The following is a 24234-nucleotide window of genomic DNA, read 5'->3' as shown; positions in this document are numbered from 1 at the left end:
GGGGGGAGTGGCACCCTTGGATGCTCTGGGAGCTCCTTGCTTTTGGTTCTTTTCATTGATTCTGTGAGTGGGTGGGAGCTCGAGGTTTGTTTGGCCCAGTCTCCTCCTGTTACAGATGGGAATGAGTGAGGTGTAGAGAGGACAGACTCCACGGTCTGGGCAGCAAGGAGCGAGGGCTCTATATGTCCTGGCCAGTCTCCCGCCTCACCTGGAAGGTGTCTTGGAGACTGGATGGGCTTGACGGGCAGGAGAAGGCAGTGCTTGCAATGTGTGAGAAGCCAGCTGGCGAGGGCTGGACAGTACCTCCCAGAGACCTGATCTCACCTCTGTGAACGGCAGGTGGGCTCTGAGCTCTGGTGGGGTCGCCGACAGAGGTCCACAGTGTGTGCCTCACATCCCTGACGTCCCTGCTTCCTCCCTGTTTGCTCGCAGAGTTCCAAAGGCAGGAAAGCGTCCGCTCCCAGCACAGAGGCATCCAACTGTATGACACCCCTTATGAACCAGAAGGCCAGAGCGTCGACTCAGACTCGGAGAGCACGGTCAGCCCCCGCCTGCGCGAGAGCAAGCTCCCCCAAGACGACGACAGGCCTGCAGACGAGTACGACCAGCCCTGGGAATGGAACCGAGTCACCATCCCCGCCCTGGCAGGTAAGGCGCCCAGGGCAGGGGCCCACTCTCTGCTGACCCTGGGTCAGGGCAGTGGGCACAGCACATCCCAGCCCTCAAGACCAAGTCCAGGGGTTGCCATTATTGTCCAGCTGTGTAGTTGGGGGCCGTGCAATCAACTCCTGCTCACAGCAGCCCTGTGTGACAGAATCGAACTGCCTCCTTAGGCTCCCTTGTATCCTCGCAGGGCCCATTGGGCTTCCTGTACTCGTCCCTGGAAGACTGTTCCTCACACCACACCAGAGTTTGCTTTGTAGGTATTGGTCTCTTGCCTGCTAGGCTGTGAGATTCTTGGGGGGAGGTACCTTCTCTGCCCATGTCCTCAGCGCCTGGCCAAGAGCCAGAAACGAGCAGTCATGTGGGTGAAGGTCCTTGGTAACCCCAAGCCTCGCCCATGCATTTTACACTGCCCCTCCCGACACCTAAGGGAAACCAAGCCTGGGCCCTGCGAGGGCTGATGAAAGGCTATGGGTGTGGGATGAGGTGCTCCAGAGAGCTTCCTCTCAGCACACACCAGGACCTGTGACAGAAGGACCCACTGGTCAGAGCTGGTGCCTTGCTGTGAGAGGCTGGTCCCTGGGCAGCGCCCACGGCCCCTCCAGAGCAGTTTAGAAATGTAGGGCCTTTAAATGTTCTGACCCAGAGTCCAAATTCCCGTTAACAAGCTCCCTGGTCATGTGTGTTCCATTGAGACACTCACCCCCAGGCCATCATCCCCTCACAGGCACTCGGCCCGGACTTGCCTGCTCTTGCCCGAGTGTGGTTTCAGAAGGTCTGGAGTAGCCTCGCCTGAGAATGAATTTCTGAGCCCACGGGTCTGTTTTGGACATGGCCACAGGTGGTGACAGAGCTGCTGTCACCAGTGTCACTGCAAGTCTGATGTAGATTCAGCATCATGCGACACTGATAACACAGTCAGGGACGGAGGGACTGAGGTCACCAGGCTTCTGCCATGATCACAGATTCGGTGACAGTTTGCTGGGCACAAGCCAGCGCACCCTTGTTCATTCCTCTCCCCAGAGAGGAGGTGGAAGGTACCTTGGTGGTGGGTACAATGGCTGAGCATTCAGCTACTCATCCAGAGGCGGGCAGTTTGAACCCACCATCTGCTCTTCAAGACCCATGATCAGTTCCTCTGAGGATCACCACCTCGGAAACCCTGTGGGGCAGTCCTGGACTGGAATGTATGCATGTGTGGGAGACACAAGCTGTTGGCCTGGTGGGGGAAGTAAGGCAGTGTGTGGCTTGGCCTCAGCCCCATCCTCCGAAGTCAAGTGCCTGTTGGTAATACCCCCGCTCAGGTTCCCCTTCTTTCTTCCAAGTCTGGAAGCCTGGGGTGCAGGGCCATCACCTGGGAACAGCTGTGTGAGATGCAGCTGGCTGGCAAGATGGTTTTCATCCCTTACCCCCTCTCAGCGTGGCTAGCTGGGTGAGGAAACCTGGACAGAGAAGTTTGTCAATGTTGTTGAATTTTGAAAGGGGGATGGTGGGTCACAGGTGTTGGGTGTGGCCTGGGAAGATAGTGCCTAAGAAATGCCCCAGCAGTGGAGGTGTGTGAGTCTGAGATTGATTGTGACGGGCTAGCTGGGGGTGGGGGTGGGGGCTGGATGCTGGCTGGACGTAAGGGGGAGACTTCTGAACACCGTGGTGACTCCATTCATGAGGCTTTTCATCTTCCAAGATGCTGCCTGCATCCCACTGTTGATCAAGGCACCCACCTTGCTCATCTGTGCTCTGAGTAGTCATCTGCTGGGTCAGCGAGGTCCCTTCTGGGTCATACTCTGGGGCCCACAGCTTGAGGAAGACTAGATGATCACTTCCTGCTGTTGCAGGGTGTGAAGAGGCCTTTGCTTCTTGAGAATGGCAGTCTTCCCGCTCTCTGTCCTAGGCCCAGAAGCAAGTGATGGGTTTGAGAAGCAGGTGACGAGACCCTGTAAGTTCTCGGCAGAGTAAGGATTTTCAGGACAAGGAACACCCAACCCCAGGTCCAGAATTCCGGCCTGTGGAGCCTAGTGTGGGACAGATGCTGGTAGGTGGTACAGTTGGCGTGGGGCGGGCTGCAGCCCCCTGCCTCCATGGATGACAGTGTGCTTCCTGCCACCATGTCAACCCAGAGAGACACCTGTCTGCCTGAGCTGTCTGGAGTCTGCTCCCAGCAGCCTCTGACTCACCCCCTGGGAGCCTTTACAGCAACAAATTACACAGCCAGCAGGTGGGTCTAGAAATGGCCGCTTGCCCTGCCCCCCAGCTCCTACTCTGCCAGATGCCACGCTAGTCACATCGGAGGCTGGGGTGAGAGTCTGTCCAGCCCTGGGCCTGTCTCTTCGGGGACGGATCCAGGCCGGCGGTGGAGCTGGGGTGGATACCAGGAGATGAAACTCATGGTGGAGGACACATGCCATTTGTTTCTTTCCATCTCTGAAGGTATCACAAAACCAGCTCTTCATCTTAGGCTGGTACTCAGCAGGCGGAGGAGCACTGTCCTCATACCATCCCGTGGGGGGGAGGGGGGGGGTGACTGCAAAGCACCTCGTAGAGCTAGCCAGGCAGGCCTCACACAGGGTAGTGCAGCGTTTCCTTGTAATCCAGTGAGCAAGCTAAATCAGCCGCTTTAATTATTTGCAGTTGCCTCTGAGAAGTAAGCTAGCACTTCATCGAGGAGCCAAATGGCAGGCAAGTGTAGATAGGGGCCCCAGAGACCTCTCTGAGAAGCAGTCATTTCATTTGCAGCTTGCCATCTGAAGATTTCTCTGCAGTGGAATTACTTTCCAGCAATGTCCTGGGCTCAGCCAGTGACAGCCTGCCTCAGTGGAGATGACAGATAGATGACTCAAGCTGTGCTCGGCAAAGTTATTTTGTGGGTTTGTCTGCCTGCCACACTGGCTCCCAGGTGGGTTTCCATGTCCTAGAAAGCTTAGGACAGCGTCTAGCGTTGTGGGAACCAACAAGGCAGTGGGAGGGGTTGGGCAATCCCAAGTTCACAGGCCCGCACCACCAGCCACCGGCCCTCAGACAGGTGGTTTGATGTCCTGGAGGCTGTTTTCCCATCTGCAAATGGGCAGCCACAGCTGTACCTTTGTGACAACCAAAGGAGACTGTGTAGGCCCTAAAGGGCCATACATATTAGAGTTAGTATTGGGGTTAAAGGAAGACTTGCTGTAGTAAATACAATTTAATTTTGTATTTGTGAAATGTACATATGTGAGGACAATGGAGTCCCCTCGTGGGTGTTATTAGATGTTGGGCTGTGAGTCACAAGGTTAGCAGTTCAAACTCACCTGCTGCTCCACGGGAGAAAGTTGAGGCTGTGTGCTCTCTAAAGACTTACAGCCTCTGGGACCCTCAGTAGGGTCTCTGTGAGCTGGAACTGACTCAGTGGGCGTGGACATGAGAATAGTGTTTGCATAAAGAGGTATTTAAAGGGCGCCTGACCCCTTGCTACCCATGGATTCCAACTCATAGCTCCACTGAAAGGTCAGAATCGAGCCGCCTAATGGGGTTTCCCCTAGGCCAGTGGTTCTCAACCTGTGGGTCACGACCCTTTTGGAGGTCAAATGACCTTCTCACAGGGGTTGCCTGATTTATAACAGTAGCAAAATTATAGTGAAGTAGCAAGGAAAATAATGTGGCTGAGGGGTCACCACAAACAACCTGAGGAACTGTATGAAAGGGTCGCGGCATCAGGAAGGTTGAGAACCCCTGCTCTAGGCTATCATCTTGACAGAGGCGAGCTGCCATGTTGCTCCCCATGGAGCAGCTGGTGGAATCGAACTGCCAACTTTTTGGTGAACAGCGCACATACCTACTGTGCAAACAGGGCTTTTTTTTAGAGGGCTCTGGGGAAGCTCGCCCGTTGGGTCTGAGTGGAGAAGCCTGCATGCTGTGGAGAGCGGCACACAGAGACCCCAGTGGGTGCCGTCAGATCACCTGGAGAAAGTGCCCCACAGTAGAAGGCTTGGTCCATCTGAGGTTGATGCATGCAACTTGACATGTCTAACAAGGTCCTGGGGAGCCCTAGTGGTGCCGTGGGTTAAGCACTGGTTGAGCTGCTAACCACTCCCTATATAGGGATGGACTCGTGGCAGGGAGTCGGGTTTGAAACACCTTCAGCTGGTGCTGGTGCTGCACACTGGAGGGGCCAGGCTTTACGCCCTACTGGCCCAGCACTTACTAGATGTTAGTGTCCTGTGTGTTAGGTGTCAGGCAGGGGTAGGGAGGGGAGAAGATGACTTGTCAGTTCAGGTGATACCAGCTTCATCTCCAGGAAGCCTTCCTGGCATGACCCATCCCTTCCCCGCCCTCATCCAGGCTGGGCTGGACCCTGCTCTCTACTCTTCCACACTCTGTACACGTTGTGTCTGTTTCAGAGTGGCAGGATAGACACCTATGACTATAAGCTTCAGGGTTCCCGTTGGTCAGGAGCCCCCTGGACTTTTGACTCCTTTCTAGTCTCTTCAAGTGAGACTAGCTGGGCAGAGAAAGTAAGGGCCCAGATAGTCAATTGCCTAAGCACTGTGAGTCATCTCTGAGCCAACTCCATTGACTAAGTGTAAACAACCCTACTGAGATGACTAAGGAGGGGAGAGAAGGATGAGAAAGGAGCATTTACCGGGCACCACACATGGGCCAGGCAAGGTTAGCCCATGAGGGCCTGCGAGGATGTTGTCTCTCCCCTCCCACAGGTGACACCACTGAGGTTCAGAGAAGGTGCCTTGCCTGCCGTAACTCCAGGCAAAGTGGCAAAGCCATTGCTCTTGCTCCGTCCATAGCCATGTGGTCATCATGAGCGTTGACAGGGTTGGCTTGAACACTGCCCTCACCTGAAGCCCGTGTGAGATGGACTTTGTGACTGGCACAAAACTGCGGTCCCACTCCATGTTGGCCTGGTGACTTGTCATTGTAACTGTTGAACCCAAATGCTGTGGTGCTGGTAGTACTGATGATGTGCTCATTAAGACACTGGGCCAGATTCGCTGTTCCCGCCCACCTCCACACCAGGCCACATTCACTGTTCCCACCCACCTCACTGACTCAGCCTCTGGGCAGAATCAACAGGCCCAGCCCCTGCAGAAGGAAGGCTCTGAGGGGAGGCTGCTCAGGCCTGGGTCCCACCTGACATACCAAGCTGCATGCCCCTGCCTCCACTCCGTCCCTTCTCCTCACTCTTGGCTCCACTCGCTCCCATGATGCTTTTTGCCCCCTGCATAGCTTCCCAGAATGTCTTAGGCCTGTAAGGAAATTAACAATTGTGTTGCTACTAAGAGCTCTTTGTTATGTAATGAGTAACCATTATAATTAATGTTTAACACGTGTGAACAGCTGGTCTGCTGAGGAAAACTGAACCTACTGCCATCAAGTTGATGCCAACTCATAGCAGCCCTGTAGGGCAGACAATAGAGCTGAACCCTTGGGATTTACAAGGTTAGAAATTTTTATTGAAGCCAACTGCCACCTCTTTCTCCAAAACGGCTGGTGGGTTTGAACTGGCAACTTTCTGGTGAGCACCCAGCAACCAGGTGCTTAACCACTATGCCCCCGGGCTGCTTCTGCCAGGAAACCCACTGCTGCCCAGTCGATTCCACCTCATAGTGGCCCTGTGGACCTGAGGGAGACTGTGATCTCAGAGAAGCAGACTGAAGAGCTTCCTCCATGAAGCTCCAGGTGGGCTCCGGCTGCTGACCTGTTGGGCCTCCAGCCAAGCACTTTAATCACTCCTCAGTTTCTAGGTAAGAGCTGGCACGGCTCACCTCCCTCAGCTAGTATGTCACTGAGGGACAGGTTTTTCCAGTGGGTGTTTCTGTTTGACATCTGAATGAATCCTTTTAGTCCCCTAAATGCAGAAGCACTTCAGTTCACCTGCTACTTATATTGATGGACAGAGATGTTCCTCCAAGTACCTTTGTCTCCTGTGGACAGAGAGAGAGAGAGAGAGCAAACCCCATAAAGGCTTGGAGTCTCCCAGCGAGTCTGAGACAAGTCACTGCTCTCCAGGTAGATTGAGGTTTGTAAGCTCTGCCTGGCGCAGAGTAAGCACTCAGATATTTGTTAAATTATTGAATGGATCGCTCAGGAAACCAATCCCCGGTTGGGGGGTGGGGGACAGGCAGAGATGGTATTAGAACCTCAGACATGGGTTTACAACCACAGTTTCATGAAGCAAACCTGTCCGCTCTCCAGGTGAGCTCTGAGGAAACAGACGAGGGCAGGGCAGTCCAGTCGTGACTGTGGACTGACTGCTCATGCTGCCGCCTCTGGTGGAAGTCCCGGTGAGGATTGGGATGGGAAAAGCTGGAGAGCTTGTGGGAGAGCGTGTCTATCCCCTCTGTCCTCCTGTCTGCCGCCTGCTCTGAGCCAGAGCCTCGATGGGGACAAATACCCAGCCTGCTCTGTGCAGGTCCCGGGAGGCTTGGGGGTGGTGTCAGAAGAGTCACTTGCCAGGCGTTAGACCTGGCTGTCTACAGGGAAGCTGTCAGGAGACACACCGCATCCTGGGAGCAGACCTCCTCCATCTGTCTGCGGTGGCCACTTGTTCCGTCCAAGGCGCCAAGTGCTGAAGACAGGAGGTCTGGCATGATACCTGTGTCTGATGCCGGCAGGGTGACTGGAGCAAGTTGCTGGACAGTGGTGTGGCCCACCCCAGAGACCGCCTGCATGCAGAGCTTAGCCGTCAGTGTTAGCGTCACCGTTCCTGTCGCTGCTGTTTCTGACAGCAGCTTGTGCAGTGGGTTGGATGACGCTGAACTTGACTCTCGGGACCCAGGAATCCTGGGTTCAAGTCCAAGGTGACTTTATCCAAGTCTGCTTTTTCCAGAACTGGGTGTTTGTTCTGTAGCACAGGTGGTTCGATCTGGCAGCTGTGAAGGTGTCTGCACTTAGGATATCGAGTCATTTCCATCAGGGTTATCATCAGGTTTCCCCTAGCCAGCAACAGCCCCTGGGCTGGAGTCTCAGCACCTGGGGATGCACAGATGGAGCACAGAGACATGCCTCCTTCCCCCAGGTTCACCCCCCAGTCCGGGCTTGTAGGCACGTGTGGACAGCGTTCCTGGAACCCGGCTGTGGCCCAGCGCCTGCCTGACAGCCTTCCCAGTGGCCTGCCCCTCGCCTCCCCACACAATGGGGACCTCTGTTCCTGGACACCCCACCCCGGGTGGCAGTGCAGTGCCCCAGGGCCTGCGTGTGCCTGTGAGGTGAACACAGAGGCCTCTTGTTGGCGTCCTGGGAATGCAAAGCAAACATTTGCTGAGCGGCTGTTTTACAGGCCGACTGGAGGGCGAGCGAGTGGACAGGCAGAGCAGAAAGGGAAAATGAGGCCAGCTCTTTGACTGCAGCGAGAGGACATCAGCCTCCAGGCCTCGGCTCCTGCATCTGACTGGGGTCCCCCGTTCCCCACCCCCTCCCCAACAGAGCCACAGTCAAAAGAGCCGGGGCCTCGCTTGCCCGGCTCTGAGGCTCACTGCCCTCCTTCAGGACTCGAGTTCTTATTTGATACCTGTAGGTGGAATTCATGGGAGAAACATGGGTCTGTGTGCGCCCGTGAAGGTTCTCAGTCACTGAAGTGCTAGAGGGTCACTATGCATCAGAGTCTACTCGATGGCAGTGGGTTTTATAGGTCGAAATAATTAGGTTCTATCACTCTTAACGATGCATGGGGTGGCTTGGTGGTAGTGGTGTGTGTGTGTGTGTGTGTGTGTGTGTCTTACTTTCTTCTTTCTAAATGCTGGTAGTCTTGTGAGGGATTGTGTCTTTATCTTTTACAGAAAAATCACTAAATTAGAAGTATTGCCATTTTAAATTGCAGATTAAGGAAAAACTTAATTAGAAGGAATGAAAGCAGTTGTGTTTGGAGCTTTTGTTCCTTTTTTTTTTTTTTTTTGCTGCTGCTGCTGAATCATGGCACTTAGAATTTGTATATTTTCATTTTAGGTGAAATGATTTGCCTAATTAAACCTGTCACTCATCACCACCTGTTCTCTCTTAAATACATAGCTATATTATTAAACTTGCAGCAGAAGCCTGCAAGTAAATGTATAAATTAATTCAGTAGGGAATTACAGTGTTGACTAGGATGTTATTAGGTTTCATCCAGTTTATCTGCTATGAAAACTGATCCCCTCCCCCACAAAAAAGTAAAATAGCTCATTAAGTGTCCTGATCTTGAGCACCCATTCTGTCGCAGGCACAATACTGAGGCCGGGCACGGGCACAGGCACAGACAAGGGTGCCATGGGGCCCGGGGTCTGAGAGCAAGGTGAGTCAGGAGGAATTGCAGTCAGGGAAAGCTTCTTGGAGCAGGTGACCCCTGAAGAGCAAATGGAGTTGCTCCAATGGAGATTTAGGTTAAACAGAAGAGGGGCGCCATGGCTATTTGTGTGATAGGAAGGCTCGTTCCGAGGCAGGTGCCCCCAGGGAGGCATGAAGTGGGCTGGCTGGAAGCTGGGGGTCATCCTGGAGAGCCTTGTAGGTTGTGCTGAGGCATGTGGGTCCCCCTCCCCCCCCAAGTCAGCATTCTCTGCTCCACACCCTGGTCTCACTGTGTACAGGAGGAGGTTTGCTGCAGGCAATAGAACTGTCCACTCAGATTTTTAGCCAGTGGAGCCCTAGACTCAGCTTACAGTGCACCTGGTTCCTCCCTTGCCACAGAAAGAAGCTTTTGATCGGTGGTCTTCCCATTGCCTGGAGCAGCTTCTGGCAAATTGTGAAGCTCCAACTAGGACATCCAAACCCCTCCCACACGACCACTGACCTCTGGGTTGAGCTCCCTCAGGGTAACAGTGCTGTCCCGCTCTCTCCCCACAGCCCAATTCAACGGCACCGACAAGCGGCAAGCATCTCCCTCTCCTTCCCGGGACCGACGGCGCCAGCTTCGAGCTCCCGGAGGGGGCTTCAAGCCCATCAAACATGGGAGCCCCGAGTTCTGTGGGATCCTGGGAGAAAGAGTGGACCCGACTGTGCCCCTGGAGAAGCAGATGTAAGTTCAACCGAGAGCAGTACTCAGCAGTCAACACCCCACCCCCGACCATTCTGTCTCTGCTCTTTTTTCCTCGCTTTAAGAACTCAGGCCCAGAGAATGGCAGTGAAAGGGCCCTTTTAGTCCTGGTAATCAAACTGCTAACCAAACCCACCAGCCCCTCCCCGGGAGAAAATTGGGGCTAGTATAAGGTGACCAGACATCCCGCTTTTTAACAATTTTTCCCGTGGCATTTTTAAAAAGTTCCGATTTTTTGAAAGAATGCACGACAAGCTAGGGTATATGGTTTTCGGCTGCCATGTGGCTATTTCGCAGGATATGAGTTTTATCAATGGTGTCCCGCTTTACCAATGTTAAAATCTGGTCACCTTAGTAGTAGCCTCAGTAAAGAGACACAACTTCCAGAGCCCTATCTGGTTCACGCACTGGACTCGAATGTGCTGAGTGTTTTGTCTGGGGTTTAGTCTGAGGTCGGTGCCTCAAGCAAGGTGGTAGGGGATAGAACCCACACTGGAACCCACCCTGTTGAGCCCTGGCCCTAAGCCTGTGCCCTGCACCCCTTTCCTCCCTGCCTTTGGATGCCAACAGCATACCACTCCACTCACCCCTCCCTCTTACATCCTTGTTTCAAACTTCATCTCGAAGCCAATGAATTCTTACAAAGCCAAGTGTGGCCTAAGCCCTGTCTCATCCTGATTGGTTTGCTCCACAGCTGCTGGAGTTTAGTTGGGCAAAAGCCTGTACACCTGTAGGGTGGGGGTTCTCGGTTCCTCTTCTGCTTTGCCGGCCCATCACCCCCACCTCCCACTCCCATAATGGTCTTCACCTCCAGAAAAGCTCCTGCCTCCACACTCAGCCCAGCTGAATCGCTTCCAGAGCCAGGTTCAGTCTCCCAGGCTGCTCTTCGCTCTAAGCTTGACCAACTGGGTTTGCCAGTTTCTCACTTGCCCTGGCCATCTGGACCGCAGTGAGAGGCTGCTCTTGATGCCCAGGCACCTGGTGAAGCAGGTACTCGGTGGTGTGCTGTGCTTTGAGGTGTGGCTCATCCTCTTAGCAAGCATACGTGTGAGAAAGCACACCATCTCCTCACTGTTCAGATGAAGACTCTGGCTCAGAGGGTAGGCTCAGCACACACTCCACACACTCCTATTTCTCCCTCACTCTCACTCTCTCCCCACCCTGAGCACACCTGCCATAGCACAGGCCTCTGTGGAGCCGGCTCCTTGGGGGTCATGCCCACTCCGCGTGGCCTGTAATGGCCCCTGATGGGGGCTCTGGTCCTGGCCCAGCAGTGCGTCCCCTCACAGGAAATGCTGACCCATGAGTAGGATGCAGGACTTTCCAAAGGAAAGCATATGCTGAGATCTATGGAGGCTGACCCGCCTGGTACCAAGCATGCCGGGAACCCTCCCAGCAGGTGTCCTCTTAATCACTTCCCACAGCCACGCAGATTGGATGGCAGGTTTTGCTTATTTCTGATCAAAGGGTGCGCTTTCTCATCAACAAACAAAATATGAGGCCAGCTGCCTTGGGCTGTTCCCAGGCATCCTGACCGAGCACAGCCAGGACTTTGACTCAGCCGGGTTCTTCCTCTTCCCTGGCCGGGCAGGCCTCAGTCTGAGAGGCTAGGCCCTTGAAGGGCCTCTGACAGGACCCTCGGCCAAGTCCAGAGCAGCCCCCCAGCATTTCCTCCCTATCTTCTCTTCACCAAGAGGCAAGATGAGGTCAAGTTCACCTCTGGGGGATCCTGAGAACCTTCCTAGTCTGCGCTGCCCTGCCTGGTTCAGGGAAGGTGGGGCTCCAGCACAGTACCACAGGCCTCACTTTCACTGGGTTATTGGGTGGAAGCCACATGCCTGGCTGGGTGCCCAGAACACCTGCCTTCCCTTCTGGGCTGGTATGCGCTGCCCGGGGCAGCCCCGACCCCAGCCCCTCCCTCCTGCCTCCACATGACCAGCAGTGCTCTTGATCCTCACGGTGTTTAAAGGGAGTGAATGGAGAGATGGTGTCGGCCCAGTCTCCCCAGGCTCTAGCCACTGCCCCTCTGTGGACAGGAATGTGTCTGGGTCCTCACTACGCTCCTAGTGCCTAGAACAGGGCCTGACACCTAATGCACCAGACAATGGACAAATCCACTGCCATCTAGTTGATACCACCCTAGCGACCCTGTAAAACACAAATGCTCCTTAGAGTTTCTGAGATTGGAAATCCATACGTGAGCAGACAGCCTCATCATTCTCCCTTGGAGCAGCTGCTGGATTTGAACCCTCCAATCTTGCACTTAGCAGCCCAATTCCACCAGGGCTCTGATGGCTCCTAAGAGGTGCTCAGGAAGTAGCTGTGGGGTGAATGAGCATGTTCTTGAGCTGCAACCTTGTTTTCTGCCTGCCCTCACCTCCACTTGTTCCTCTCCCACCATATCTGCTTCCTGCTCTGCTTCCCTGTGCTGGCTCCTCCTCTGCTAGACCTGAGGTGAGACTTCCAGGGCTGCGTATCCAACTACAGGCCCACACTGCATGTCCCAGCACCCCCACCCCTACGCCCAGCTGCTGCTTGGCATGTCCACCTGGCTGAAGGCGGGGGCTCTCTGTCCTAGCGGGCTCCTGGCCCTTTCCTCTAAACCCACTGCTCCCCCTATGCCCACAACTCAGGACAGCATCGCACCTGCCTGGGGGCTCCTTCCATCTTTTCACCTCACACCCACGACTATCAGCATGCCCTACCAGCGCTTCTCCAGATACAGCCAGAATTCCCTTCCATGGGGACCACGGCAGCAGCCTCCTACCCGGTGTCCTCATTGCCCCTCTAGCCCCTGGTTGGTCTTTCATGAGGTCATCAAGGGTGAGTCGCATCCCTGTGTGGAACTCCTCATGGCCCCTGCTATGCGCCCCTCGGCCCCCAGACTGCCTCTTGCTGTGCCTTCACCAGGCGCCGCAGCCCACGCTCGGGCCGTTCTTGCAAACCTGCTGTGTATACAACCCAAGCTCGTGCCTACCCCTGGATCTTGGCACATGCTGTTTGCTCTGCAGAAAGGCTTTAACTGTTTTTGACTGGCTCCACGTCATACAGGTCTCAGGTCAAATGTCATCTCTGTAGGGGACTCCCCCCCATTTCTTCTAATGCAGTCACCTCCTCCCACCCGAGAGCCCTTCTCATCAAGATTACCCAATTCCCAGCAGCCCTATAGCACAGAGTAGAACTGCCCCATAGTGTCCTCTTTCTCTCGCATCGTGGATGCGAGTTCGAACCACTGTGAGCAGCCAAGCACTTAACCACTGTGACATCAGGACTCCTGCCTCCCGCCCTAGTCACTTACCAGCTCTGCTGCTGTACGGCACGTGTCACTGCCTTGGTGCCTCCAGCTCTTTGCCCCGTGGGAACAAGGACATACTTGGTGAACAGTCACTGAGCCACTGCTCTGATTGGCCAGCTGCTCGTGGTCCAGCCCAGCATTTTCTCTTGGGGACTTCCTGCCTGGCTTCTCCAACAGATAGCTCCTTCTCAGGCCTGGTGGCTGATGGCTAGCCCCACAGAACCACCAGTAGCCCCTCTGCTTAGCTCTCCTTTGACCCCACATCCTGGCCCTTCTCTGTGTGCGGTAGCCAGGCAGCCGAGAAAGGAACCAGGAACCGGATCTTACTTCCCCACCAGGGATTATTCATAACAGGCCCCCGGGGGCCCTCCGGCGCTGCCTCCCCTGGATTTACTGCTACGCTCTCGGGCAGAGCAGCGGCCAGCAGTACTTCCCTAGAGAACCCTTCATAGCCGTCCCCTGAGGATGGCTCAGCTTCAGTGCCCCAACTTGTTTTCCGTATGAAACGATGTTTTTGCCAGCTCATTGAAAGGTGAAATTTCTTGGAGAGTCAAAAACTCAAAAACCAAACTCCCTGCCACTGAGTCCATTCCTACGTGTTGGCTGTTAAGCACAAAGTCAGCAGTTCAAATCCACCAGCCACTCCTTGGGAGAAAGATGGAGCTTCCTACTCCAGTAAAGATTGACAGTCTCAGAAACCTACAAAGGCAGTTCTACCCTGTCCTGGAGAGTCGTTATGAGTCCTGGAAAACAGCCTTCCCCAAATTCGGGTCTCTCCCTTCCACCTTGGATTGCAGTGGCCTGTCCTTTCTAGCGAATGCCCAGGCCTTAGTGTCCCTGAAGCAGTTTTATTACACGCCCGCACGTCACTGTCTCTCTATGTCTACAGCAGTTTCCAGAGGAAGGTGACCCCGTGCTCTGCACTCACTCCCTGCCTTTGCCCTTCGCTGCTCCCCCTCTGGACATCGGGTGTCCGGCTCTACAGTGAGGGGTTTGGTCACATTCCCGTTGGGCAGCAGTTAATGCTGCTCTCCGTGACAGCAGTCCTCCTCCCCAACCCTGTTTGCTAAAACGGGATTTTGTTGGTTTTCAGGTTAGAATTAGACGAGGGCCCTGGTAGCACAGTGCTTTGGCATTCAGAGTCCCCCGGCTGCTCTGTGGCATTTGGAGACCCTGTAGGGCAGTGCTAGCCCAGCCCTCAAGGGTCACCCAGTTGGGGCAGCGGCTGCCTCTTGTCACACCAGGGGCTAGCTGCAGAGGCTCACACCTGTATATATCCTCTTTGGGCCTTCTGCCAGGGAATCCACAGGGGCCCTTGGGGGGCTGCCTGCACAGTGGGAGCTGCATGGTGGCACAAAACTTCAGCCTCTTCCTGCTCAGGGGCAGCTTCTTGGCCACTCTGGGAGGGGCAGGCCTAGGGTGTCCGGGCTGTGGGCCAGCTGCCCTGCTGGTGCTGACACATCTCCTCCTTCCCCCAGATGGTATCACGGAGCCATCAGCAGGAGCGATGCGGAGAGCCTGCTGCGCCTCTGCAAGGAGTGCAGCTACCTGGTGCGGAACAGCCAGACGAGCAAGCATGACTACTCGCTCTCCCTGAAGTGAGTGTGCCTCCGCCAGGCCCTGCCGCTTCCTCCCCTGGGATCCAGGAGGGCTTATAGGGGGAGGGGGAGGGGTGCTTTCAGCTAGGATTTGCATTTAAGTGACCAAGAATGGCTTCTGTATTGGCTGTGTGTGTGTAGGCCTCGGCCCTCCCCACTCCCCTGGTGAGGACTGGATTCTCTCCACTGTCCAGATGAGAAAACTGAGGCTCAAAGGGGGTCCAGGCAACATTGGAGGCCAGCTGGCCTGGCCTTGCGGGTGGCACTGGTGTGGGAAGGTCCTGGCTGTGGGAAAGTCTCTGCTGGTATATGTGCCTATGGCCACTTTCTTAGCCACTGGCCTTCCTGACCCATGGGATGGACGGGCCCAGGCTTAGTTAGCAAATGGGACCGGAAAGAGTGTGTAAAACTCATCTTACAGATAGGAAGAAGAGGCCAGAGAAGGCAGGCTCTCCCAAGGACAGAGTTGGTGCTGGGGCAGGGGGTAAACACAGGCCCCTGTCCCTGGGCAAGTGCTGTGAGACCCTGCAGTGCCTCCAGCAGCCCGGCCTGCTGCAGTGTGCTGAGGTGAGCCAGGCACAGGCTTCACCAAGGGGCAGTTGCAGAGGGGCCGTGCCCAGGGTACTCTGCAGGCTCCTGTCACAGCCCCAGAGCCCAGCTCCCTACCCACCCCTGCTTTGTGCCATTTCCTGGTCAGTAGGACCACCTCGGAGGGGCGGCTGACAGATGGACGTTCAAGCTGCAGGCAGCAGAGCCCTCAGTGATGGTGGCCTGCCCCCCACACCCTGGTCAGCCGGCCCTGCAGTCTGAAGCTCAATCTCAGAGCTACGGGCTGGAGTCTGTCCTGCTGCTCACAGTGGCCACAGCATCCATGCCTGCCTAGGGGGTGGGAATTGATGGTCATGAAGGCTGCCGTTGCCCCTGACGTCCCATTTCGCCCCTTCTGTGAGCTAAGCCAAGCTGCCCTCTGCCCTCCAGTGCTCCCAGTCAGGGGAGGGACTGGGGATACCACCCTGGAGTCTTTGCCAGGACCCAGGGGAAAACCCTGCTGTCTGGTCCAGGGTCCTGCCTAGTCTGCAGACCAGTGGCATGACTTGAATGTTAGTCTCACTCATGGGAGCCAGACACTCGACGTTCTGCATACTCTCCCCAACCCCTACCCCAGGAGCCTCACCTGACCTACTTTCCCTTAGAGAGGCCAAGCTGGGCAGGGGGCACTGGGTTGGGCTGACCTGGGACTGGGGCATCAGACTGAGGAAGGAGAGGTGGGCTTGCCTCCCCACAGTCCTGTTCCCATTGACCAGTCCCACAACCACCAGGAAGCACAGCCCTGACTGTCCCTTTACTGGGGTTGGCCCCGCTTTTGCTGGCCACCATCTGTGGGGCTGGGTGGCACTGCCTGGCGCAGACAGATGCGGGAATTCCAGCTATGCTGCCGCGCCGCCTCTGGCCCCTGGTGTGTGAGAAGCAGCTCAGTCTTGGCCACGCTTCCTTCAGCGTTTTTTCTCAGCCCCCTGTACCAGCCTGTGCACTGGGTTTCGGAGTGGGAGTGCCGGGGGTGGGTGTGTGGGCAGGTGAAACTGCCAGAAGAATGTGCACATGGGCCTTACAGAGGGGACAGGGTCCCCAGGCAGAGATGGTTAAGGGGGGTACATCTCGGGAGGGGGACCCTCCCAAGATGTGGGAAAGGCTTAGCAGGTCTTGTGTGACCCACATGGGGGGCGCAGGGAAACTCAGTTTGAGCACAGGGACCCAGCCCATACTTGAACCCCTTTACATCTATCCACTGCACTTTACAGTTTGCATACGTGCCCTGGGGCACATGATGAGGGCAGGAGGAGCCCCCTCTTCCCCCCTTAGGTGTGGGACCTCAGTCACCTGCCCAAGGCCTGCCCCCACCCTTCAAGGCTTCCTGACATCCAGTTAGAAGATCACAGATGTCACACCTGTGCTCTGTCCCTGAACTGCAGATGGAGAGACAAGACCCAGAGGGGACTTGTGACTGGACTAAGGCTGTCCAGCTGGCATTAGAGCTGGTGGCTGCTTCCCGTTGTGGGGGTTGTCCCCAAAGGCACCCAGCACTGGCCCCTGTGTGCCATAATTCTGACCTCATCCTTTAGAAAGAAGTTGGCAAAACATGTCACACTCCTAAGACAGTTTCCTGTCTTTGGAGAGGCGGGCAGTGGGAGAAAGGAGTGAGAGCCCTGAGAAGTCTCATAAAAGGACTCTTCGGGCCTGTGGGCTGTAGAGGGCTCTGCACGAGGTCTAGCCTCATGTCTTTTTACAGAGGGGTCTGCACCAGAAGAGGGAGAGTGCTCGGCTCTGCCTTCATCAGACAGGCGCCCAGAGGGGCTGAGGCAAGTGGTACTCGGCCTTGGCAGAAACCACAGCCAGGGAGGGCGAGCTATTACAGGGCATAGCCCTGTCCACCTCTTTTCAGTCCCCAGAGGCACTGCAGGCAAACTCACCTTCACTGGCTTCCGAGACGCACTGGAGCCTGGTCTGTTCCCATGGGGCATTGACTCTGGCCTTCAGTATCGGCACACGGGGACTCTCGTGCTAATGGAAAGTGGGTTAGGGCTGCTCTGTGGAAGAAAGGAGCCTGGTGGCACAGACAGTTAAGCACTTGCTCAAACCCACCAAGCAGAGCAGCTCTGCCGGAGAAAGGTCGGCCATCTGCTTTGTACAGTGTGCAGCCCAGAAGACTGCAGACTGGGCTCCCTGGGGGAGAGTTCTGCTCAGCCACACAGGCTCCCTCTGAACCATCACTCAGCAGCACCAAGGCCTCGAACCAGGAAAGGGACCTGAAAAGGGTGTTGCAGGGCGTGGAGGGTGAGGGTGGAGAGGGCAGCGAGGCTGGAAGGGCCCAGAGCAGGGCCCACAGCCAAGCTTGGACAAGGACAGTAAGAAAGCCCTCTCCTGAGCCTGGGAGTGGCCTAGCCAGGGGACTGGGCTTCACCCTGCAAAGCTGGCAGAATCTAAGGGCTTGAACTGAGTCCGATGACACCCTCAGAACGTCACAGCCCCACCATCCCTCTAGCCCAGCATGCAGACCTAGCGCTGTCCCGAAGGCTGGATGGGGAAGATCTGAATCCTGACCTGGTGCTTACCTGCTGTGAGGTGCTAAGCACAAGATGTACCTCTGCACATTGCCTGGGAAGCGGGGGTGTTAGCCATTTTCCTAGGCTGTTGTGACGAGTAACGCAGCTTGCTAGGTGATGTGTGCACCTGATGTGTGCAGGGCAGGTGCTGGTCCTGCCCCTCCCAGCTCCCTGGGCCTCTAGAAGGCGCCTTGGAATGCATCTGACCAGTGTCTGCTAGGCCAGTGACTTGGGGGTGGGGATCTTCTGCCTGTATGATGAGGGTTTGGGGCGCAGTCCTAAGCTGGCTACCTGTTTCAAGGTCTCTGTCAAGTTGCCTCCATAGTGCCCATATATGTCTGCTTAGAACTGACAGGGGGCGTGTTGACTGGTGGGCACCCAGTTTTACCCAGCTTATGCTGCTTGGGGCCCCAGTGGAGGCAGGGGAAGAAGGGGTCTGGGGGCTGGGAAGGGCTGATGGGCTGCATTCCAGGGGTACTGGGGCAGGCAAGGTGAGGGCACTGGAGCTGAGGTTGTTCTTCTTTCCTCTCTACTCCCCCATTGATTTATATAGTGAAAGAGTTTTCAAACAGTAGGCATGTCTGGGTCCAGGCAGGCCAGGCGAGTGATTAATCTTAGTTTGTTGCTGCTGACAGCCAGGAGCAAGAAATAATAAAGGTTCACAGGATGGGAAGGGGGTGGGGCTAGCTGTTCACTGCAGTCTATCAGCAGGGAGCGGGCTTCTCGTCCCCTGGTGGGGGCATATCTGAGGTCATGAGCCCCCTGATAACTTTCCTGAGGCCGCAGGGCCATACGTGAGCCTTGCAGCCTCGACCCCCAGCAGGGCTGCTGAATGGCTGCACTCCCTGCCCGGCACACCCTCCGGCCAGCTTCTTTCCCAGCCCTGCCCCTGCATGGCAGTGGAGCTTCTTAAGAAGGCTGGCCAGTGAAGTAATGGCACAGCCCTGCTGGTCTTGAAGACACACACACACACACACACACACACACACACACACACACACGAGTAAATAGCTTTCTCATCCACAATTTCCAAAATACCCCATCACCAATATCCCACCACCCCGGATAGAGGCTACAATGGAGACCCAGCTGCCCAGGTCAAGCTGGCTTGGACTTCACCGTTCACTGGCAGAGTAGACTTGGAGAAAGTAAATGAACTTATGGGCCTTGGATTTCCTGCCTGCAAAATGGGCTGGTGGTTTCATGTTGAGAGAATGCACGTGAACTGCCTTGGCTTGTGGGCCCTCCCAGTGAGAGTACGTTCCTGGGGCTCGCTGTCTTCCTCTTGAAATTCCAGAGCCGCAGGTTGCTGGGGGCTTGCTCTGGGTGGCCCTGGGGCTGACTTGGAGGCCTCAGTCCCACAGCCACATCCTTCACAGCAGTGGGTTAATGGCTCTGAGAGTCCTCAGGAACCAGATGCAGGGCCACAGGGTCCCTTTCTGGCAGTGAGTAGGACCTTGGTAAGTCGCTAACCTGCTCTGATCTCCCAGTAGCTGGAGACGATGTCGACCTCAGCAGGCTTCTTTTTGTCCCCTTCTTGGTCCTTCAACATCTCCGGCCACCATAAATCAAGCATGCCCCCACCTATCCACCCCGAGCTTGGTTCTGGGTCCCTCGTCATCTCTTAGGGCAGCATGGGTGCAGCAAGCTGCTCTGGGAATAGAGCTCAGCAGAGAGCCTGTGATTTGGAGGACAGAAGAACACCTTGTCCCATCACCTGCTAATAGCCTCTACAAGTGAGGAAACTTGAGGCCCAGAGAGGTGCCGGGCTCAGCTGCCTCCCGATTCCAGGCCAGACCCTATCTTCTGTGTGCATTTGAGCTGAGGGAAGTGACTTCCTGCCCAATTGGTGTGCAGCGTGTCTCTCCGTCTGCAAAAGCATGAGGAACTGCCACAGGTGGGAGTGACCGCTGCAGGCCAAATGGAGGCCTTGCTCACACTTCACAGGGGACGGGGCACCGTGAACTTGAAGATGCACAGATGCCTCACAGGAAGGAAGTGCAGGCCCTCGAGAGGACACAGGGATATTCAAGGTATTTCCCTTATTCCAAATTACTGGGCCCTGGCTCCCTGTTCCCAAACTAACTACCCCCTCCTGTTCCCAATGCTGGTAAGGCCTCCCCAAGCACCCACCCTCCCTTTTCACATGGGGCCACTGCCCCTGCTGATCTGGGACCTGGGGCTGTGAGTGAAGAAAGAGCCCTTGGGCCCAGAGACCCTGGTTCAAATCCTGGCTTTACCTCTAACTAATTAGCTAGGATGTCCCAGGCCAGGCTTTGATTTTCTTGCTCACTCTTAAGCACACTCCCCCCCGCCCCACCTTGTGCCCTCCAGACTTGAGGGAAGGGTATTTGGGGTGCTTCCCAGGGCCCAGGGCCAGCCAGTCTTCTCAGCCCACTGTTCCCTTAGGGCTAGGGCTCGCTCAGTGAGGCACTGGTCAGTAAGCCTTGACTGCTGCTGCTCAGCCCTGAGGCTCAGGGACACTCTGTCAACTGAAGGCTGTTTCAAGGCCTCGGGTCACCCTCCCAAGGTGCTGGCAAGGTCTGGTCCAGTGTTGCTGACAGCTGGGTGACCACCTCAAAGGTCCCAGAGAAACTCTGATTGGCACCCACCGGAAACACGTGGAAGGGTCCACCCCGCAAAGGGAAAGGCCCAAGATGCAGGGCTGAACCGTCCCCTGGACCTGCAGGCACAGGAGAGCTGGGAAGGGGGGGCATGGCTTGGCCGGTCAGCTGTCTCACAGTCTGGCAGAAGGGTATCCTGAGGGCTCGCAGTGAGTTTGGTGGTGGCATCCAAATGCCTCAACTTCCACCGGGGCTTCAGAGCTCCACAAACACTTCCATTCCTTTCCCCGTCTTCCCTGTCAATCTGTTGAGTGTTGGAGGCAGATTAAGAAAGTCAGATGTCAGATTTCATAGCCTTTCACAGTTCAAGTGCCAACGCTGTAGGCATGGTGCTTTCCTGGCTAGTGGGCTTGGTGCACACACGCAGGCACCATGCCCCTTGCTGGTGCCCCCTGGGCTGGACCCGAGCAGCCCCCCGAGAGCAGGCTCCACCACGCTTCCAGCTTTGTGCTGTTTGTTTAAGAGTACTTCACCCAGGAGACACATCAGAAACAATTGGGCTTGGCAAAGTCGACTTATTAGAAATGCTTTAATTAGAACCATTTTCCCCCTCCCCTGTATTCCCTTTGAAAATCTGCCCCTTGCTCATAGCCCATGGCGCCTTGGGGACCAGCCTGCCACATTCTCGGCACAGACTTGTTGGGCGGCACAGCTGTCACTGCTCGTACTGTGGCCCACCCTCCAGCTGGTGGAGAATGGCAACCATGAAGCAGCCCCAACTTTGGGCAAGGAGGTAGCTGGAGCTTGAGAGGGAGGGAGGGAGGGAATTAGGCTGTGGCATCTTGGAAGGCTTCCTGGAGGAGGTGGCATTTATACAGAGCCTTGAAGGGTAAGATTTTGAGAAGAGAAACCTGGGAAATTATCGGAGACTGATCTGCAGCGAATACCCAATGGTTAGGTTTAAGGTGGGGAGGGACTCTGCCATGTCCCCTCTCCGTCCTGATCCCAACCTACAGTTCCCGTTGTCCCCTCCACATGGGCCTCCCCTCTCTGTAAAATGTCACCCAGTTTTCACACCCAGCATAAACTCCAGCACAGCACCCTGCTTTCTAAATGAGCCTTCTCGTAACCTGAGACTACTGACCTTGGCCTTCAGGGCTGTGGTCTGAAATGATTTGGTACCTACCGCGTACCTTATGTGGCTAGGGGCTTCCCTGGGGGTGTCTTTCTGATCATCAGAGGGCCTGGCCCATAGGGGGTATCATGAAGCATCTGGGGATTACATTCAGGAGAACAATAATCCCACAGAACCCTCAGAATGAGACAGGGTTGTCATAAAATCCTGTCACCACATCCCGTCCAGTTCTGTGTGCCACCTCTGTGTGTGTGGATGGAAATTACCAGAAGGCACCAGGCCAGCTTGTGAGGCACAGCTTTCCCGAGGTGGGAGTAGGGGGTGAAATGACAGGAGATTTGGAGGTTTTTGTCTTCTTTTTGCTTATTTGTGTTTTCTAAGTTTTCCTCAATTAGTCTTCTCTTCACAATAGGATTTTTTTTTTAATGAGGCAGAGTAGGGCATTTGTTGGCTGTGACGTTAGAGCCCCCGTTCTGGTCCTGGCTCTACTTGGCATTTTCCTGTGCGAGGGCCAGCAGAGAGGCTGGGCAAGGTCGTGGCTGACCCCTGTTTCAGTCCCTCTTGTGCCTCTCTGACCGAGGGGCACTGGGAGAGTGAGGGTGGGCTGTGCTTTATAAGTCAGCTCTCCCCTCTCTGCCAATCCCACCTCACCCCAGGAGCGGAGTGCAGAGAGGTGAGGGCCTGGCCTACAGCTATGCCAGCAACCCAACTTCCCAGTCTGGCGCTGCCCCTCGCACCCCATCACCCATGCGTCCCCCTCTCCCAACTTGCAAATAGTGAAGTGTGCGCGAAGAATTGGCCTGAGCCCACGCTCCCAGCACAGCCGCCCAGTAAGAGATGTGCTAGTCCCCCAGCTGGTGAGCTCTGCAGCCCCCAACACTGGGGTTTGACACTACTTTGAAGGGGCTACTGAGCATCTCCAGAGGCAGGTAGAATTGTGCGGACCACAGGGCATGAGCCATGCCACCCAAGATGAAACCTGCTGGGCAGCAGACGCTGGAGCCCCCAAGAGCCTCGCGGGTCTGCTGGGGTTCAAAGCTTCAAGAAAATAAAATGCCATTTCCCCGCCCTGAAGAGCTCCAACGTGAATCACCCCAAGCCTCCTCCTGCAAAGAAGCCGGGGCTGACTGTTTTGCTCTTTGCAGGAGTTGTGTCCTTAAGAAGCAATCCGCTCTGAGAGTAACTTTTTTTGGAACCCAATTACTTGAAGCCATGCTGAAAAAACCAATAATTAATGTGGTCAAAGCTGAGCCAGAGACTAGAACGGAAGCTTTGTTGTGTATCAGGGCAGAAATCAATTTCATCAGGGAACAGAGAGCCTGAGGTTTCATTTTGACAAAACTGCCCTGTGGAAAGAGCTTGTCAGGAGGCTGTTGGGCTACATGCCCAGCCCTAGGGACGTCCCCTATAGCCCAGTGACCACAGGCTGGCTGTGACCTTTCAACACTGCATCTCCAAACCTCCCAAGTGGGGCCAGAGCCCGTGGGGCTTTATTTCCGGATGTCGCCACACCAGTGTCCCTTCAGTTTGGGTCATGGGGTGAGTGCTGTATGTGCCCAGTGACACTTGAATGACAATAGGGTCTTTGGCAGTGAGATTTGGGAGGGGGATAACAAGCTGAGGACAGGAGGTCAGCAGAGCCTGGTGTGCACACACTGACAGACATTGTGTCCAGAACACAAGGCTGGTCTTAGCAGACAGAGCTGGACAGAGGCTTATCAGAAGACACTGACCACCAGGAGGGGGACAGGACAGGAGAGAGACTGCCCCATGAGCTCATCTGGGGAGGAGCAGCCTCCCCTCCTGACTGCTGCCATGTCTCAGGGGCCCTTCCCCTGGGGGGAGGGGGTTGACATGGGTAAGCCAGACGTGAAGTAACCTGCCCACAGACAGAGCTGTCTAAGGTTGAAAAGGGTTGCCTTGGTGGGTAGTGAGCTCCCCAACACAAACAAAGGTTGGACACTAAATATTGTCAGTAATGGAACAGTTTCCATCACCCGCTGGAATTAGGTTGGTGGTCCTCAGGCTTAGATGTGTCAGTGTCTCACAGAGAACCTATTAGAAGCCGCTTCTGGCTTCACAGAAGCCCAGGGGTCTTCTTTGTGGTAGGGCTGCCTCCACCCAGTAGATGCCAGCAGCACCCAGGAATCCAGATGCTGCCTGGTGCTGACTGGGTGGCAAAACCACTCCAGTGGAGAATCACTGTGCTAAGAAGAAGGTGGACCAGTGGGGGCAGGCCCTCGCAGAAGGGGACACTTTGGCCTGAATGGTTTCTTCCCAGCCCAGTGGCCATCACTAGGAAGCCTGCTCTGTTGTGCCATGCTCAGCCCAGGGACACGCTGTGGTCAGGGCTGAGCCCTCCTCCCCTTGGTGTGAGGGGTGTAAAGGAGCTCCTTTGGCAGAAGCAAAGGGCCAACAACGACTCCCGTCAACCTGTTTACCGCTTCCTGCACCTGGCTTGGACGGTTTGTTGCACGCTCTGTAGCTTGGACGGTTTGTTGCACGCTCTGTTGCAACAGTCCCACACAACTTATCGCCAGTGGGATTTAATAGGGAGATAACTAGTTACCATTCAGGATCAGGAATGAATCAGGATACAGTTCTTTAGTCATGCAGATCTGTCTGTCTGTCTCTCTGTTGCAACAGTCCCACACAACTTATCGCCAGTGGGATTTAATAGGGAGATAACTAGTTACCATTCAAGATCAGGAAAGAATCAGGATACAGTTCTTTTTTTTTAAAATCATCTTATTAGGGGCTCATACGACTCTTATCATAATCCATCGATTGTGTCAGCACATTTGTACATTTGTTGTCATCATCATTCTCAAAACATTTGCTTTCTACTTGAACCCTTGGTATCAGCTCATTTTCCGCTTCCCTCCC

The 24234-nt window shown here is 55.3% G+C and overlaps 1 protein-coding gene across 1 annotated transcript in view; it reads left to right on the top strand.

The window, feature by feature from the left end:
- Positions 1 to 24234, top strand: part of SHB (SH2 domain containing adaptor protein B) — a 114442-nt gene that overhangs the window by 83490 nt on the left and 6718 nt on the right. Inside the window, exons 3-5 of the mRNA XM_004710996.2 lie at positions 433 to 648; positions 9466 to 9637; positions 14429 to 14548. Coding sequence (XP_004711053.1) covers positions 433 to 648; positions 9466 to 9637; positions 14429 to 14548 — 508 coding nt within the window. The remainder of the gene's footprint in view (positions 1 to 432; positions 649 to 9465; positions 9638 to 14428; positions 14549 to 24234) is intronic.

This window comes from Echinops telfairi, unplaced genomic scaffold (genome assembly GCF_000313985.2).
Source record: "Echinops telfairi isolate 266 unplaced genomic scaffold, ASM31398v2 ScPeMD7_7410;HRSCAF=8448, whole genome shotgun sequence".
In the NCBI taxonomy this organism is placed as follows: domain Eukaryota; kingdom Metazoa; phylum Chordata; class Mammalia; order Afrosoricida; family Tenrecidae; genus Echinops; species Echinops telfairi.
This window is presented reverse-complemented; position numbering and strand designations above follow the sequence as displayed.